Source organism: Dermacentor silvarum, chromosome 1 (assembly GCF_013339745.2).
Source record: "Dermacentor silvarum isolate Dsil-2018 chromosome 1, BIME_Dsil_1.4, whole genome shotgun sequence".
Taxonomy (NCBI): Eukaryota; Metazoa; Arthropoda; class Arachnida; order Ixodida; family Ixodidae; genus Dermacentor; species Dermacentor silvarum.
The window spans coordinates 83,109,303-83,128,167 of NC_051154.1; the positions used below are offsets into that span (position 1 = coordinate 83,109,303).

Genomic DNA, 18,865 nt, shown 5'->3' on the forward strand with positions numbered 1-18,865 from the left:
TCTCTCGGTTCTCCTTGCATATATTATAAAAAGAAGTGCCGACAATCGACAGCCCTGTCGCAGACCTTTGTTAATATTTACTGTTCCTTTTGTAATTAAGCTTTGCTACAAAATCAACTTTATTTTCCCTGAATTTGCCCTTTAGTAGTTATATTATGTCTTCATTCACACTCTCTTCTCTCAGAGTATTTCACAGAAGCTTTCTGTTTACATTGTCATACGCCCCGCTAATCTCCAAGAAAGCTACGTATAACAGTATAGTTTCACCCTTTACAGTTTATATACACTATACAAGCACAAATAGGTTACCATCTAATCACCTGCCCACTCTAAAGCTATTCTGTAGTTCTCCTAATACTCCGTTACGTTCCGTCTATATCATAAAGCTGGCACGTTATCACCTATATTACTGACATATAGCAAGGAGTCAGTGCATATTAAGGCTATCTTTTTTTATTTGCCTTTTTAGATCAAATTCATTTGAATATGGCACCAGTTATCTTTGATCTGTCTGTGGTTACGCTATTATCCAGTACTTTTGCTGGCTTTTTACCCCAGTTTGTTAATTATTCAAACAGAAATTTCGTCCAGTCCAGTCCCTGTGTACCTATGCTCACCATTCTCTCATTCCTCATTCTCAAACTCCTAATTCTGTTAGGTTTCTATTTTGAAAGTGCGTCCACAAACTCCTAATCTTGTTCATCTGTGCTGATTAATGTCTCCTCTATGGTTGCCCCTATGTGCCTCATCCCTTCATCTGCAGTTAGTTAAGTCCCCTAGCAATCTCTCACATCATGCTGATCAGTTTCTGTATTACTTCCCAATGTTTTCATGCGTCTAGATATACTCGGTTAACAACATGACATTAGGATGCATAAAATAAACAATTACAATGTACGCACCCATGACATTACAAGCGACTTGGGTAATAATATGACAACATGAATAGGCGATATCTCCCCAGTAAGCAGTATCGGTCGTCTCGTAAGATGTCTGAGCCATAAGAGCTCCAAAAATAAAGTTTCAATTTGATATTTCATTCCATTATTTAAAAAAAAAACAAGAAAAAAAAAGCCTATTGCACGAGATATAAAATCGGAAAAACAGGAAAATGGCTTTAGCGAAATATAGTTGCTCTGAATAAATTTGGATTGAAAGGGCAACACAGACGACGTAACAATTCCCCCCCCCCCCAAAAAAAAAAAAAAAAAAAAATCTTCCATGCACAGACCATGCGTGTCAGCCATGCTCGAGCATAAACGGTGTCACGGAGTTTTATATTAAAAATCAACAGTGTGCCCACCCTTGTGGAAGAGTTAAGATACGATCAAATGCAAAACGCTCACCTAGAAACACATAAAGTAGAACCGCTTGTAGTCACATGACGAGGCCCTCTCCTGCTACACCCGTGGAGTCCAACAGCGCCCTTATCCATCTGTAGTAGTATCGACAGCCGACAGCCCTGTCTGTAGCGAGAAACATGTGGTAATGATCCTACAACTTCGAAAATATATGCCAATACTGATAATAGTAAATGGATCAGTCAACGTGAACGGAAACTCAGAAAGGACGCTAAGGTAATCAGCGCTGAACACCACTGAATCTCTTCTGAACCGCGCAGGCACAGATTGCTTGCCACCACATTAAATCTCCTCAATAATCTATACACATAGCATTCCATCGCCTTCAGCGCCGTCACTTCGCCGTCACTTGATTGTAATGAAACCTCTTTTTTGTCCTTTGTGTCGTGAAAGAGTAGCGGATTTGGATCTGATGTTTTTATTGCGCTGAAGGCTCCTTTTTTTAAAATTATTTTACGAGGAAATGTACTTGCGATAGAAGTTGCAATGATTTTGTTTGTGAAGAAATGAGCAGTGTGCGTAACAGGACGTTAGTGTAAAGGGATGCGACATTTACTGTTAAAATTAAATTCGGGGGTTTTACATGCCAAAACCACGATGTGATAATGAGGCACGCCGTATAGTCGGGGACTTCGGATTAATTTTCATCACATGGGGAACATGCACCAAATCCACAGTACATGGGCGTTTTTGCATTCCACTGCCATCAAAATTTGGTCGCCATGGCCGGGTTTCGATCCCGCGCTCTCAGACTTAGCAGCGCAACGCCGAAGCCACTATGCCACCACGGCAGGTCGACATTTATTGGGACACGTTCTCTGTAAACAGTAGTATGTGGACAGTTTTTATTTTCGCTGCATTCCGATGACCTATTTACGCTTATATTACTCGTGTACTCTAGTAGCCTCGTTTTCCCCCCCGCTATATATTATGTGAGATCTGTGAACTTGTTTCCTTATTTAGTTATATCAGACCTATCTTGACATTGTTTTCAAATTTCATTACTGTTTGTGTTGTTGTTTTTCTTGGTTAACACTTTGGATTAGCCAGCCCGTTATATCTCGCTGCTAATAAAGAAGAAGGAGGAGGAGGAAAGCTTCGCAAACTTCCAAATTAATCTTATCGGACAGAGACACGAAAGAAAATAGAAAGGTAGGGAAGTTAACCAGTACGGAAAATCCGATTTGCAGCCCTACAGTGAGGGACAGAGGAGGGAGAGGTGGACAGATAACAAGAAAATAGAGAGAAATAGACAGAGAGTAATGATAAAATCGTGATGTAAGACAAAATTACGGAAGAAATTAGTTTGGGAATGTAGTTTCAATAATACGGTTGCCTTTAAATACCTGAGGGGAAGGTCTGGAATGGATGTTCGGCTATAGTGGAATATAGGTTGCTACATAGCCTTCTAGCTGCGGGGCTGAGTGGACTCGATGGACGTGTCCCACAGTTGCCTATGTTACGTTGCGAGAACTGAAATACGGTTTGTCGAGAAGTGTGCTGCAGGGCTCAGCAAGCATAGCACATAATTAGGGTGTACGTATAACGTCTTATAGTTAATTTGTCGATGACGTAGGACAGTCATGCTGCTTGTACCTTCAAGACTACGCCTCTTATTTGCTGGATTATAAAGGAGCATGGTTTTGGCATTTTCGACTTATCATTTTTTCTCTCGTTAATTGAAGGTCTAAACAACTAATCCGTCGAAAAAATCGCATGTGGCAGAGCGCCTTAAACAATTTACTATAGTACTTGTTTCTAAGAACCAGTTTCGGTTTTGCTACCCAAGAACTGGATGCGTCATGACGCCATGAAGCACTGGCTGCCTCCGTTCCTCCGATCGCTGCTGCTGCCACACGCAAGCGCTCCCTAAAGACACGGGCTTAGCACTCTTGTTAATTTTTTATGAGCAAAATGACCATGCCTAGCATAATTGTCACATAACGCCAGCAAATTTTTCTCTGTGTCATAACGGGAATTTAATGTCGATGACGCCAGGTCCGGCATTTCGGGAGCCCCCAGCTTTAATATGAAATTAAATTACCTTAAGCTCCTCAACCTTCACGTCAGACTTGCTAAGTGTCATCCTTCGAGGTGCGAGAAACATGTGGTAATGATCCTACAACTTCGAAAATATATGCCAATACTGATAATACTAAATGGATCAGTCAACGTGAACGGAAACTCAGAAAGGACGCTAAGATCGAAGTCGGGTCACGACGCTGCAAAGAAGTTCTCGCACCATGCAGCCACCCGTGACACTGATTTTGACAGCGTGTGCTCGGCGCATCATCCGTCTCCTGCGTCTTCCGATCCTGACGAGCCCTCTGTTCTGCATCGCGGTCACGCGCGCGACCGAATGGTCACATTCAGAGAAATCCTCCTCCACCACTGCAGAGAGCGGTTACGCTACCCACCAGCACACAAAACACTGAATAAATTACAATCAACCACTTGACGACTACTTCAGACGCGAACTTTCCCAAACCCCGTGCTATACCACCGAATTTGCCCCGATGCATACTCCCCACTCTGCAAAGCCTGCGAGGCCCGCGCTGACCTCGATCACATCATCTGGGCATGCTCGAAAGCTACACCCACCAACAGCCACTGCTCTAACACTACACGCATCATAACTACGGCCGAGCAGTAGGAGACTTTGCTGCTCAGCTTGGACCCAGAAGAGCAGCTCAGGGCCGTCCGGATGGCCGAAGACGCCGCCAGAAAGCAAGGGCTGGCCGCCGTCTGAGGAAGGGGAGGCCTGGGGGTTAGTCTCCCAACCCCCGCCGCCCCCAGACCCCATCATGGACACAATAAAGTTTTATCTCTCTCTCGGTGCTAGTTAATTGTGCATCAATAAAGAATGATTGTACTTGGCTCGAAAATACGTAAAAGCTCTGGCTGGTAATTTTTTGAAATTTTTCTACAGAAAAAAAAAAAGAATCTAGGCAGCACAATGAAAAGTTTTTTTCATTATAATTTTTTTCGCCAGGGATTTTGGGATTCCAGCAACAGACGGCGGCGGACACCGGCGGGTGCCGGCGGACATAAAAACAACCAAGGGAAGGAGCCCACAGTACTTATCGCAGTAATAAAATGCAATTGCTACTGTCACATTGGTGCAATCGATGCCGTGATTCCGGCGCAAAAAAAAAAAAGCGAAATTCGGTATTAATTTTTATCACTGAAATTAAAAGCTTTCCCTAAAAAAACTCCCAACAGAAATTGGAAATGGTGTGGTACCGCTCCAAACTTTTTTAACGTGTTTTCATAGCGCTCTTTTGAAGGATCACTAAGAGAGAACGATAAAGGGGAGTAACTTTTAACAGCGGAGCTGATTAAGCCGGTCGCAAGTCCGTGGCGCGTTAACAGAAAATGTGGACCGATCCTGGCGGTTGTGCAGAAAGGGTCCAAGCGCAATGACATACTCCTGTAAACTGGTTGGGACTAGTTAAGCTTAGTCTGTCATTGGTAGTCAATCGATAGCGAATCGATAATTGATCAATATTCAATCAATTCCGGAAAATGCTGGGGATCACTTGGTAGTGCTTAGCCTGGCGCAAATATGTGGTTAATACCTTGCGATAGCCAATCGATAGCCAATAAAAAAGTAATCGATAATCGATCAATAATCAATAAATTCCGGAAACTGCCGGGGATGACTTGGTAGTGCTTAGCCTAGTCCAAAAGCCAGGACTATAGCTAGGTGCCCATCAGATCCGCGGCCTCTTTAGCATTGCGCCCCCAGTGCAAGCTACGCTAATTTTTTTTTATTACTCTTCCGGAACTCGGCATTTATTTGGTAACAAAGTTGGTTTTATTCGTAAGACAGAGAGAGAGAGATAGAAAACAAAATTTAGGCACTACATTTTTCATTGCAGGCCAAAGCCGCGGAATCTCAGACAGTGGTGTGATATCAAGCAGTTAGTGGTTCGTGTATCGCGTGATGCGATAAAGCAAGACGACAGCCTCGGGTTGCTTGAGAACGAGCGACTCCCTTTATTCGAGTGCGCTTATATACATGTCGGTGGCAAGGGTGACAGCATGCGCGGAACACCGTCTGCGCATAGCGCGTGCTCGGTTCAGATAACACACTCGATACAGTTCGCATGGAGGAAAGAAACAAAACAGGAGAGGCCCTGAGGTCACGTGTTTGAAGCCGGAAGTGCTTCAAAAGGCGCGAGCGGGGCGCGAGCTTTGAACTTGCGTTGTTACCAGCCGCCGGAAGTATGTGCTGCCGACGCGCGTCAAAACATACCCTAAGAAACTTTTGTAACAGTTTTAGCGAAGCAGACGCGCTCTGTGTTTTTCTGTGGCACGTTGAAGAAGACGACGAAGACCCGCGCCGTGATTGCTTGAGTGTATCTGTTGCTGGCTGACACTCGCATTCACAGATCCAAAACACAACTTTGAAGCTTAAACACCACACTCCGAAGTCAGCTTTTCTCGCGAACAAAATGTGCTGCGAGAATGACACCGGCGGAAAAATCTGATCTCACTTTTCAGAGGCCGAGAGCAGCAGCGAGAGTTTCAGGAGCGCGGTTGCTATGGCAACGTTTACGTTTGGGGTACCCGTCCTAGTGCTCCTCCGCGAAAAAATTCACGTGACTTCCGCCACACTTTCTGCAATACGTCCGTGCTGACCGGGGCCTCTCCTGGGTTTCCTTCCTCCATGGTGGTTCATTTGGCGTGCGCTAATTCCCCTTAATATTTTTTTACAGGAAAAGCCTGAAATTGATGTCATCTTGAGTGTTTGCTAAATGTCATATGTATGCAGTGTAATTCTTGCTTCTTATTAAACGAGGAATGTGCTTTTGCTTGCACAAACAAGAAATATTCGCTCACTTCTTCCGTCAAGCGAATTTGCCACAGTTTCCTCGGCCAATTCCCAGAACGACAATATATGGTTGCTGCGGGTAAAGGAGGGGCCAGCAGTACCAGCGGAACCTTCCTTGACGAGTTCTGATGGAATCCTTAAACGCGAAGTATCAGACCACGTCGGCTTTCAATCAACTAAAGCTTGTCTAATAGGAAGTGCAGTACAATGGCATTCCCCGCTGCCACGTTGTTGAAGGGGCACTAAAGGAAAGTATTAGGTCAAGCTAGATCGACAGAGTATATTCGTTTAGGAGTCTATCATCATTTTCTGTATGCCAATATATCAATTTCTTACCTGTGAAATTGCCGTCAAAAGTCCCAATGCTGCTTCTCAATTTAAGGGAAACTGAGACTTCCACCCAAATGTAGCAATTGCTACAATGGAAACCCAACCGGGTTCCTCGAAAGAAAGCCTCGCAGTTGAAGAAAAATTCGTCCTGGTCCGGGGCTCGAACCCGGGACCCCCGCCTTTCCGGGGCAGCCGCTCTACCATCTGAGCTAACCAGGCGGCTAGCAGATGGCAGGGCGAAGTCGAATTTGTCGACAACTCGAAGCGAAGGCAAGTGCTTGATGTAATAGTTCAGCGGAAATCCGCTAGGTGGAGATCAGGACCCGGACCAGGACGAATTTTTCTTCAACTGCGAGGCTTTCTTTCGAGGAACCCGGTTGGGTTTCCATTGTAGCAATTGCTACATTTGGGTGGAAGTCTCAGTTTCCCTTAATTACTTATCTCCACCTAGTGGCTTTCCGCTGAACTACTACATCAAATGCTTCTCAATTTGAACTGCCCGCGACAAAGTGGAGGACTTGAGTTCATCTCCATGTGACCGCCCTCTAGGCCGTTGTTTTTTCTTCTGTAGACTCTTTATTTAACTATAAGTACCACAGTATTCGGCCGCTACCTCCCTCATGACTCCGACAATTAACCCATGGCCCTCAGTCCCCAGTAGCTGCGGAGCACCTGACCAAGGCGGCGGTCAGATCTGCTACGCGACAGAGGGTGCTAAGAATCTCTGGGTCCGGACAGGCCGCCACTGGAAACTGAACCTGGCAACGTTCAACCCGCGCGCCCTCTCGAGTGAGGCTAGTTTAGCAGGGCTTTTTGAAGAGTTATCAGGCATTGCCTGGGATATTACTGGCCTTAGTGAGGTTAGAAGAACTGGTGAAGCTTACACAGTACTGACTAACGGCCACGTCCTCTGCTACAGAGGTCTTCCAGATAAGAGAGAATCCGGGGTAGGATTTCTAGTCCATAACAACATAGCGGGCAACATTGATGAATTCTACAGCATTAATGAGAGGGTAGCAGTCGTCGTAATAAAGCTGAATAGAAGGTACAAAATGGAGGTAGTACAAGCCTACGCCCCAACCTCTAGTCACGATGATGAAGAAATAGAACAGTTTTATGAAGATGTTGAATTAGCAATGAGAAAGGTGCAAACTCAGTATACTGTAGTCATGGGCGACTTCAATGCAAAAGTGGGAAAAAAGCAGGATGGTGAGCAAGCAATTGGCAACTACGGCATCGATTCTAGGAATGCAAGAGGAGAGATGTTAGTGGAATTCACGGAAAGGAATAGGTTCCGAATAATGAATACCTTATTCAGGAAGCGCAGTAACAGGAAGTGGACCTGGAAAAGCCCTAATGGAGAAACTAGGAATGAAATAGATTTCATAGTCTCTGCCGATCCAAGCATAGTGCAGGATGTAGAAGTGTTAGGTAAGGTAAAGTGCAGTGACCATAGGTTAGTGAGGTCTAGGATTTCTCTCAATTTGAAGAGAGAAAGAGTGAAATTAGTCAAGAGGAAACAAGCCAACCTAGAGGCAGTAAGGGTAAAAGCAGATGAATTCAGGCTGTTGCACAAACAGATGCACATCCTGTGGCGAGGTTGCCGCACTTAATCACATGTTATGGGAATGTCAGGACATAACAAACAATTCGGGCAGTGCCGACACCTCCGTCTCTTCCACCGCCAGCCTCCGCTCGCGTTGGAAGACCGCACTGCTCAGCTCGAACCTGACAGTACAGCTCTGGGCCGTCCAGCGAGCTGAGGAAGCCGCTTCGAGAACCGCGTCCGCGGCGGGTGCCCAGACCCACTAAAGATACGCCGGACTCAAATCTTATCGATTTGATAATAAAGTTTACGTTATTCTTCAGGCTGGTGCTCGCAAACAAATATGCAGCTTTAGAAAAGGAAGATGAAGACAACATAGAGGTAATGAATGAAACCGTAACTAGGTTGATCATAGAAGCAACAATTGAAGTGGGAGGTAAGGCACCAAGGCAATCAGTAGGTAAGCTATCCCAGGAAACAAAGGACCTAATAAAGAAACGACAAAACATGAAAATGTCCAACTCAAGAGATGAGATAGAATTCGCTGAACTGTCCAAACTGATCAACAAGAAGAAAGTAAGGGATATTCGAAATTATAACGTGGGAAAGATTGAGGAAGTCGTAAAATATGGACGCAGCATTAAGTCAGTAAGAAGAAAGCTTGGCATAGGACAAGGCAAGATGTATGCACTGAAAGATAAGCATGGAAATATCATCAGCAATTTCGATGACATAGTAAAAGCAGCGGAAGAATTCTATACTGACCTGTACAGTTCCCAGAACAGCCAAGCTACTTTCATTCGAAATAGTGATAAACCGGATACAGAGGCTCCTCTTATAACTAGCGATGAAGTTAGAAGGGCCTTGAAAGACATGACCAGGGGAAAAGCTGCTGGAGAAGATGGAATAACAGTAGATTTAATAAAAGATCGAGGAGATATCATGCTTGAAAAGCTTGCGGCGCTTTATACACAATGCCTCACAACTTCAAGTGTACCAGAGAGCTAGAAGAACGCCAACATTATACTAATTCATAAGAAGGGAGACATTAAAGAATTAAAGAATTATAGACCCATTAGCTTGCTTTCAGTATTGTATAAAATATTCACCAAGATAATTTCCAATAGAATCAGGGCAACACTTGACTTCAACCAACCAAGAGAGCAGGCTGGCTTCAGGAAGGGATATTCTACGATGGATCATATCCATGTCATCAATCAGGTAATCGAGAAATCTGCGGAGTACAATCAACCTCTCTATATGGCTTTCATAGATTATGAAAAGGCATTTGATTCAGTAGAGATACCAGCAGTCATAGAGGCATTGCGTAATCAAGGAGTAGAGGAGGCATACGTGAATATCTTAGCAAAAATCTACAAGGATTCCACAGCGACCTTGATTCTCCACAAGAAAAGTAGAAAGTTACCTATCAAGAAAGGGGTCAGGCAAGGAGACACAATCTCTCCAATGCTATTCACTGCATGCTTAGAAGAAGTATTCAAGCTCTTTGACTGGGAAGGTTTAGGAGTGAGGATCAACGGCGAATATCTCAGCAGCCTTCGGTTTGCAGATGACATTGTCCTATTCAGCAACAATGGAGACGAATTAAAGCAAATTATTGAGGACCTTAATCGAGAAAGTGCAAGAATTGGGTTGAAGATGAATATGCAGAAGACAAAGATAATGTTCAATAGCCTGGCAAGAGAAGAAGAATTCAGGACCGCCAGTCAGCCTCTAGAGTCTGTAAAGGAGTACGTTTACCTAGGTCAATTACTCACAGGGGACCCTGATCACGAGAAAGAAATTTACAGAAGAATAAAATTGGGTTGGAGTGCATACGGCAGGCATTGCCAAATCCTGACTGGGAGCTTACCACTGTCGCTGAAAAGAAAAGTGTAAAAAGTGTACAATCATTGCATTCTACCGGTGCTAACATATGGGGCAGAAACTTGGAGGTTAACAAAGAAGCTCGAGAACAAGTTAAGGACCGCACAAAGAGCGATGGAACGAAAAATGTTAGGCGTAACGTTAAGAGACAGGAAGAGAGCGGTGTGGATCAGAAAGCAAACGGGGATAGCCGATATTCTAGTTGACATTAAGCGCAAGAAATGGAGCTGGGCAGGCCATGTAATGCGTAGGATGGATAACCGGTGGACCATTAGGGTTACAGAATGGATACCAAGAGAAGGGAAGCGCAGTCGAGGTCGGCAGAAAACCAGATGGGATGATGAAGTTAGGAAATTTGCAGGCGCAAGTTGGAATAGACTAGCGCAGGACAGGGGTAATCGGACATCGCAGGGAGAGGCCTTCGTCCTGCAGTGGACATAAAATATAGGCTGATGATGGTGATGATGACGAAGAGTACTGCTTGGGGAGTGCAGGTGTTCAGCTTGCGTGAATCACTCTGTGGCTTTGCTTGGGTTCAAGTTACCAGCTCCGGTCACTTGAGCCTCTGCTGCCGGAGCCGGTAGATTGGTCAGTTGCCACACGTGGCCGTCTCGGCCGTTGTAAACAGAGAAAAGCGATGATGCTCGCAGAGGCGAGGCGCGGCCGCTCTCTGTGGATCAGAGGTACTGGCGCCACACATGAGGTACCATAGTCGACAACAGATGGCGCCACTTCGATTTTCTATTTTTGTCACTTTCTCGCTTAAAAAATCTCTGTTTTCGTTACGAATGTAGAATTCGTTATTACACAAGTCTAATCTTTCAATCTAGCTCGACCTAATGTTTGCCTTAGTGTCCCTTTAAGGAAGTGCTCTATGGTTCTCTGCAGCGTTGAACTTTGAAGTTGCAGTAATGTAGATAGGAATAAAGTCTCCGACTGTGGCTCGCCGTATCGTCGGTTACAAATTCAATATTCTTGTGTCGCTATCTGCGAAGTCCCCTAAATTGTTAATATACTTCAATAAGCAAAAAAATAATAACAATAAATAGAGCCGATTGGCGACTCACTACATGCTATTAAGGTTACTAAGGGACACACGCCTCATGCTTGTATCAGTGATGCGATGAAACATGACTTCCTGCATGCTCCAAACGATAGCGAAAGAAACTTTCAGTACGATGTGTACTCATCTTCTGACGTCTTTATCTCGCTCCCTTCTTCATTCATCCAGCTTGAGAGAAGTGTTCCTTTTTTTGTCTTTTTTTTTTCTGGAACTTCACAATGAGCATGCCATACTAACCTGGATTCTAGCATTCAATCTGCGGAGGCTCTGTTGGATATGTAGCGCAACTCTAGCTTGCAACTGCGAGACATCCTTGGCTGGTGGAAAGACACTGCTTGCGGATTTCCTGCAACGAAACCGCGTCCAGAATTTGTTTAATGAAGGGTCTTAATGAAACTTAGTGGGCTGGTTGAATGTTTCTCCATTCGTGTAGATGTATGTGGCGTTTGCATGTTTGTCTGATCAACGTGTATATCAAACGTTTCCCCCAACACATTCGCGTCTCGATTTTGTAGAGATGCTTCTTTCGATCCTGTTCTTTTTCGTGCTTTTTCAGTAATCAGAGTGACGCTCTGGCCTCGATATCAGTCGTATCAGAAGAGAAACTTGGGCGAGTTTGAAGAGAAACTTCAGCGCCAGTGTCGTGTTCTTCCTTGTGTCCTTATCTACCCAGCGCTGTTATTTTTTTTTTCTTCAAAACATCAGTCATATCAGCCAGCCGTGAACGGCGGATGATAAGAGTGGCATAGAATCTAGCAGAAGGCATCGCTACAAATTTCCGGCCCAGTTTTCATTAGACAGCATCTATTTGTCTGTCTCACAAAATCACCTATATATAATGGGGAGACTGGGGCGCCCATTCCTTACAAAAGTCGTTATAGAAATTATGTTGTATTTTTATTAACTTTCAAGTGCTTTTAGTTTACTTTATGATATGCTCCAATTGAACATAGGGCATGTTTTTTGCAAGGAATTGGGTCCGAAAGGTGCATATAACCAGGAAGAAAGCCCCTTTATTTTGGCTAACACGACTGTGCCTGAAATGTCAAATGACGTGCACGTCACGTGCTTCTATATCATCGCGGCAGTCAATGTATAGGCACCTTAAAAATAAATTTCAAAGTGCTAGTGACCCTCCCTTTCTTAACGGCGTGGTCTTGAACTCGGCGCAGTACAGGACAAAAAAAAAAAAAAAAAAAAAATCACACCACTGCCATGAATGAAGGCAAAGCATATTTCTTGGCAAATGTCTGGTGCTGTGTTAAGAGTGAACTACAACGTTTGTTTTCTATTGTCAGCTAGATTTGAGAGATGTTCAGAATAAATGTTCCATCAATATGTGCTTGCACATATCTCTAATGTTTGTGAAGTACTATTATAAATTCCGTTAAGGCAGGTTGCGATCGCTCACTACTGAATCTTGCCTCAATACGATAACTACCTGTGTAGCGTTTACTTTAATACCTTAATAAACGAAACAGTATTAACTCACGCACATTAATTCGCGAGGTATGCTCTTAAGAATAATTCATGTACCCGTTTGGAGCTGTTACCTGGGTCGGTATAATGCAGCGATTCCTTCCGCTCGATTCTATGCCACTCTTATCATGCACCATTCATGGCCGGCTGATCCCGTTGATAACAAGGGTGGAGCGCCGCTCTGACTGACCACTGACGGAGCGCGACAAGGAATAACATTGGAATGAAATCATTGCATTATCCCGGCCCTGTTATGACCTTTGAAACTTAAAGGTGTTCGAATAGTGAAATTTTCGAATAGAACTGAATACTAATATTCGAAAAATACCGGGATTCGAACAATGAATTGAATACCGTACATTTCTTCTTTCTCGTTATATGAAAAAAAATAATAATAATTAAATACAAAAGAGAGGAAATAAAGCGTAACATATTTTATTTTCTTCAATGCACGTATTTGCATACTTCTACGTGTGCCCAATTGGAGAGCTTGTTAGTTTCAAAACTCGTAGTAATTCCAGGTTGGCTCACAACGACCACTTAAAGCGGCCGGTGTGCCATATGCATCGACTCTTTTCCATATGGCAGTCAGACTGCAATAATTATAGCAGACATGTATGCACGATGGAGTATTCGAAGAAATCAAATATCAAAATTTTGTATGAAATATACTTCAAGTCTGAACAGAACTATTCTATTCGTATTCAAAATTTCGAATATTCGCATACCCGTACTGAAACTCCAAAGTCTCATATGGACGGTGAGTGAAAAGCTGCTCAGCATCAGTGTCCTTCTATGCACTATGGAATCGTTCCCTTTGAAAGACGACAGGTCATTTCCTGCCTTGCTAATGGAATATAATTGGAACTACATGTTCATATTTTGAAATATCACTTCTGATGTAGCAACAATGTAAAGATACTTGAAGTAACCCAAAGGAGCAATGACCGAAGGATCGAGAACATCGGTACAGAAGAGCGAATATGCATACAAAAAAGACCCTTGTTCCCTTGTCATCCGTAGTACAAAGCGCCCCAGTATGCCTTGGCACTGTTTGCAGAGAACGGTGTGATTTCGACCCGGCCGCAGCATTCGCAGGGGCATAACGGCGACGCCATATCCCACACGGGACATGCTTTCTATATCCTACATACAAGTGCGGGCAGCTCTGCTTTCGCACTTGATCTCTTTTGCCCTACAAAAACCCGAGCTTGTACCACTTGAGGGCACAGGAACCTCTGCAAAGAAAAATGAACAGCAGGGGAGCCAACCGAGAGGGCATCGTAGCCCCACTGTTGAACCATCAACTCCCTGGCTCAGCCTACGTGAGACGAAACAGCGCAGCAGCCGCGCGAAAGCCTAAGCTCTGTACTCTATCAGCCATGCCCTTGACACCTTGTACGCATTGTACACCAGACGGGCGGCAGTGCAAGGCTCAGCAAAGAACCGCAAATCCCAACTTTTCATTTTCTTGTTCACTCGCCCAACACGCCGTTCGCGCGAGACTCGCTTCCCTCCCGCGCCCATGGCACAAGCGCTGAGACCTCGCGTTGCCGCCGCAGAGGCCGCCGAACGCACAAACACGCCGCGCCGGCGCTGCTGCGTGGGCGGTCTCAGGCGACAGACGCGGGCGGAGTCTGCGGTTTGCCGGCCGTCAGTCAAGCGCGCCCGAGGCGTGGCTTTGCCTCGTGCGGCGTCAATCAAAGAGCGCTCGAGGCGACGCCCCGCCTCCTGCCTCCCCCCCCCCCCCCCCCCTCGCTACCCCCCTCTCGGAGGAACAACACCGCGCGACACGGCAACTTGGTTCCCGGTTTAGTTGGCGGCCAGAGTTTTATCCACATGTCGCGTCGGTGTCCCGACTCAGCTCCGAGTGCATCTGCTGCTCGTCAAGAGCCTCAGTGACCAGGTCTTCTTTTTATATTGCTGCCTTCCTCTTGGGCCGCTCTTTCTGCCCGCCTCGCGCCTCTGGCTGGCCGGTCAGACTTCCATGCGCCAGGTGTTGCCGAAAGTACTCGGCCGCCGACCGCGCAGCAGGCGAGACTGACGAGCCCAAGTTGGGGCTCCCGGCAGCTTCTCGATAACGGCCGGCACGTAGATGTCCTACGGCCAATTCGGATACTCCTACCCCGCATCGTCCCAGGTGAGTGACAGTGTCCAGGTCGCGTCCTAGCGTCGGCGCAGCGCCCCTGGCCGCGTTGCGTGAGTGCCGCAGACGGAGAATCACTCGCGCGCAGTGCTTCTCTGCGCTGCGCGCGGCGCACGCCGCCGGTGCTCGGCCATTCTAAACACGTGTCGCCGGCGATGGCAATCTCTCCACGCCGCGCCTCTTGACCACAACGGACGTGTCGCAAGACCGGTTTTAACACGATTGCTCTCCCCAGCAATGCTCGCGTCCAGCCCGTCGAACGTTGATAGCTGACGCTGTAAAAATGAATGAGCGTGCACTGCGAAATGCTCCCGGTGCGCATGTCGCGCATGGAGCTGGTACAGAGACAGGCATTCGCTTGTCCTCATAGTCCGATTTCCTGTCATAACATTTGTTTTTTCTTTTAGTATGTTGATACAGCGATTTCGTGCCTCTTTGGGTACCCGGTTTTTTCACCTTTCCCCCCAACACTATTAACGGACTTGCGTCTACTGATTTGCGATATCTGAATCTGAAGGGATGCACACTATTTGCTTCTGATGCATTTTGAATGCTACAGTGTGAAATTTGCTCGAGGTAGCCCAGGGCTAGCCGAACTAATGCAGTTCATTTCCGAACACATATTCATGAAGGAACATACATGGAGACACAAACGAGGTAAAATAAATGCAGAACATTAAACGGCAAATCGAGCAGCGTCTTGCTGAAGTTAATGAAGAGAATGATGCACTACCTTACTCCTTGCACGCTTTTGTTTGCAAATTCTAAAACACCTGCTTATTCTACAACTATCCGACGCGACGGAAGCACCATAGTTTGGCCGCTCTTACAGAGGGTCGAGCTAAAAATGCACGTCTGCTTGTCTGTTATCACAGAAATTTGCACAATTAGCGCGCACACAATAACGTCTAATTATGATGATTCATTTTTTAAACAACTTTAACACGCGTCTTTAAAAAAGACGTAACGTTAAACGGAGTGTTTGGTGATATTTGAGAAAGTCAAATTGACAGAGAAATAAAAAAGTTGCATCAACTAACAGCAGGACTAATGTTTCTTATTTGCATTGAAGAACCAAGATCTACAGTATTGAAATCCTGGCAACGTTATCACAGCATTTCGTGTTGTTTATTGCTTTAGCGTAAAGAATATATAAGAACTCCATACTCAAACCTAAACCACAGGCATGAAATTATGAATAGTTTCACCACGTATGCAGAAACAAATGCCTACTTGTGAGGTGAAACTGGTGTCATGAGGAGCCCTCGAACCTGTTCGTTTCAGTTGAAACATAGCGCAGACGACAATGTGGAAGGTAACCCAAGTATAGACGCGCGGTTTATTCTAGAATCACCCATTCTTTTACACTCCTGAATGATACAGAACGACGGGTAAATGAGGCCTGTTCATCTCTTCTACAGGCTCCTGTTTCTCCAGATAACAACAACGACAGCAACAACAATAACAAAAGCATTTTAATCGCATGGGAACGGTTTCGCGAAGCACACAAAAGAAGTTGTAAATTCTGTGTACAGTTTCCAAGGTACATACCTGATACGGTCTCGAAAATGTCAGGGGCAACTAAAACGAATATGCAGGGCTATCGAAAATAAAGGAAACTGCATGTCGCGCAGTGAACCAAGCTTTAAATCGGCACATGCTATATAGCCAAGAAGGAAGCCGGGAGATGCAAGAGATCTGTGCAAGACATATACTCGTACATGCGACACTGACGGCAATCCCGGTCGCGTATACGAACAAATTTTCTGACTCATTATGATTCGCTCTAACTTCCCATAACGGTGAAGATTCAATGCGAAAATGCTCGCGAGGGTTAAAACCTGTGAGAAAGAAAAGCTAACTAAGTCAGAGGGATGGATGTTTTGGAGAAAAGGCAAAGCTCCACGCGAAAGCGTGGAAACTATATTGTACCCTTATTCATTCGGTGGACTTGCTGAAACTAGTATGGCCGTCCTCATCGGACTATTCCACACTTTGCACTATAGTAAAATTAGGCTTGAGCAATGGCATTCTTTTTTTTTTTTAGCGCAGCATTCAACTGTTCACACTTTTGAGAAGGCCGAGATGCCACTGAGCATCCTGAGCAATTGTATGGGGCGTTTACACATCCACAGAACTTACGGCAGAGTTTATTCGCAAGCTTAACCCAACACTGGGTGTGTGGATCCCAATTTCGCTTGTGATAGTGACAAACGAGCCCCCCCCCCCCCCCCCCCCCCTGAACTGATATGTCTACTACCACAAGAGTCGCCGTAAAGCACGTGATTGTTTTGCAATAAACTCCTAATAATTAAACTTCTAGTAGCGATGTTCTAAGCCACAGTTGTTTCTGCACTAACTAAGGTGGCGATAGGACCTTCGAACAAATTGAGGTTGATTGCCCTTTGTCTGTGTCAAAGAATACTGCGCTACAAAGAATAGCACGTTCCTGCACTGTGTTTCGCCACCGGTACCATTTACCAACAAGCAAAATTTAGCATCCCCCATCGTTGCACTGTTACATCTTCAAAGCGAACATGCTTTAAACCGGACTACGCAGGTATTTTTCTCCGGAATCTGTAATTGACTGTTCGAAGTGCAGCTATATAGGCATACACATACGAACACGAACAATAACGTTTAATCCGACACAGGCCGCGGCCACGGCCGAAATGTCCAACTAAACTTTGTTGTACGTATACTACAGAGATGTGTGTGCCTTGGGCTGATCATCTTTCTTCTTTCACGGTTAAAAGCTCGAAACGGAGTTTGCTGTGTCGATCAGTCGAATCCGTATCTCCGTCCTTCCCATTACACGCCATCGGTCACCTCGTCAGCTTCAATTTCACCCTCACCATATCGCGAATAAAAACAAAATTTCGACCATCACGGCCAGGTATTTCGAACTACTGCCCCAGGGACAATTTGTGTCGCGCGCCGGACACACGAGCCAGCGCGGTGAATTAACGCTTGGTAGAGAGATTTGGAATTGGGGCCCCAAAGAAATGGCGTCGAAGCCACTGCGCATGCGCGAGACACAAACTGCGTTTGGGTTTTGCGTCGGGCACGCTATTTCACTGATATAGCGCGAGCCCCAAAAGCTACCCCATAAGCTTTGCGTCAACAAACATCGCGGCACCCATCGAAGCGACGGCTCTAACCGAGCACCAAACGGGGCTCGATTCGTGGTAACGCGTGAAGTTCGTAAGCTAGGAGAAGTGACTATGGTTATCGCTTCCTCTCAACTAACGTGTGTAATAAAGATTGATTCATTAAACGCCGCTGATTCCGAATTCGATAGTCGATTTCATGACTCGTAGGCCTAATATGGATTAGCTTGGCTGGTGAAGGCACGTAAAGTTGGTTACTCAAAATTAAGCGTAACAAATCGGTTGCTGCTAATAGAATAACCTCTAAGTTGTAATTAAACGCAAGAACACAAAAGTCAAAATTACACTTCTTATCATAAAATGGCATAGTTTATTTTAAAATTTATAATAGCTCGGCCTTTCTGTGCCGACGTGGGAGCGGCCCGCTACGTGCTGACGCACGTTCCGAGGGACAATAATAAAGCTTTACCATACCATACCATAGCTTTTCTTTGACACCATAGTGGCGCTGCAAGCGCAAGACGCTATTCGCAAACGCAAAGCCCTATTCTAAAACTCTTCACTCCCGCATGCCCCAACGCGAACACCCGCAAAGCTCTTTCTGGCCCCAAACTTTTGGGGCCCTATATCCTAAAACTCTCTGGTAATTTGTGCAGGATTTTGCGCGTCATGCAGGCTCTTCGAGTGGTTCTGTCTGAGCATGTATTTTGGAGGCCGCAGCAGCGGTGCGATACCTTTAATGGAAGAAGACGACGTTGTGCGTGCATCGCAAAGAAGTCGTTCTTGGGAAGACGGCCATATCCGTTGTGAGAAGCTGTTGCTGCCGCAGTAATTTAGTTCGTGCGTGGAGGAATCACTGAAGTCTGGTGCCTTTTTTATCGTGCTTAACGTTTTCTTTTACAAACGAGCATTTGCGTGTCGCGGTGGAAACTTAGTATTAAATTTGTTTAACATATGCGCTGCTCTTGTTGCGAAGGAGCGAAATGAGGATGCGAAGAAGCAATACATTAAATATTGGTGAATATTCGAATACGAATTGAATATTACAAACTAACTATTCGTCTTATTGTTCAAAAAGAAAATATTCGGTTTTTTCGAATATTCGA

General features: G+C 45.2%; 1 protein-coding gene across 1 annotated transcript in view; it reads left to right on the forward strand.

Moving 5' to 3' along the window:
• Positions 1-14,328: 14,328 nt before the first annotated feature.
• The window catches only part of LOC119448929 (iroquois-class homeodomain protein IRX-4), a 105,751-nt gene continuing 101,214 nt past the window's right edge, over positions 14,329-18,865 (forward strand). Inside the window, exon 1 of the mRNA XM_049670503.1 lies at positions 14,329-14,643. Within this exon, the coding sequence (XP_049526460.1) occupies positions 14,599-14,643 (45 nt within the window). The 5' untranslated portion in view covers positions 14,329-14,598. The remainder of the gene's footprint in view (positions 14,644-18,865) is intronic.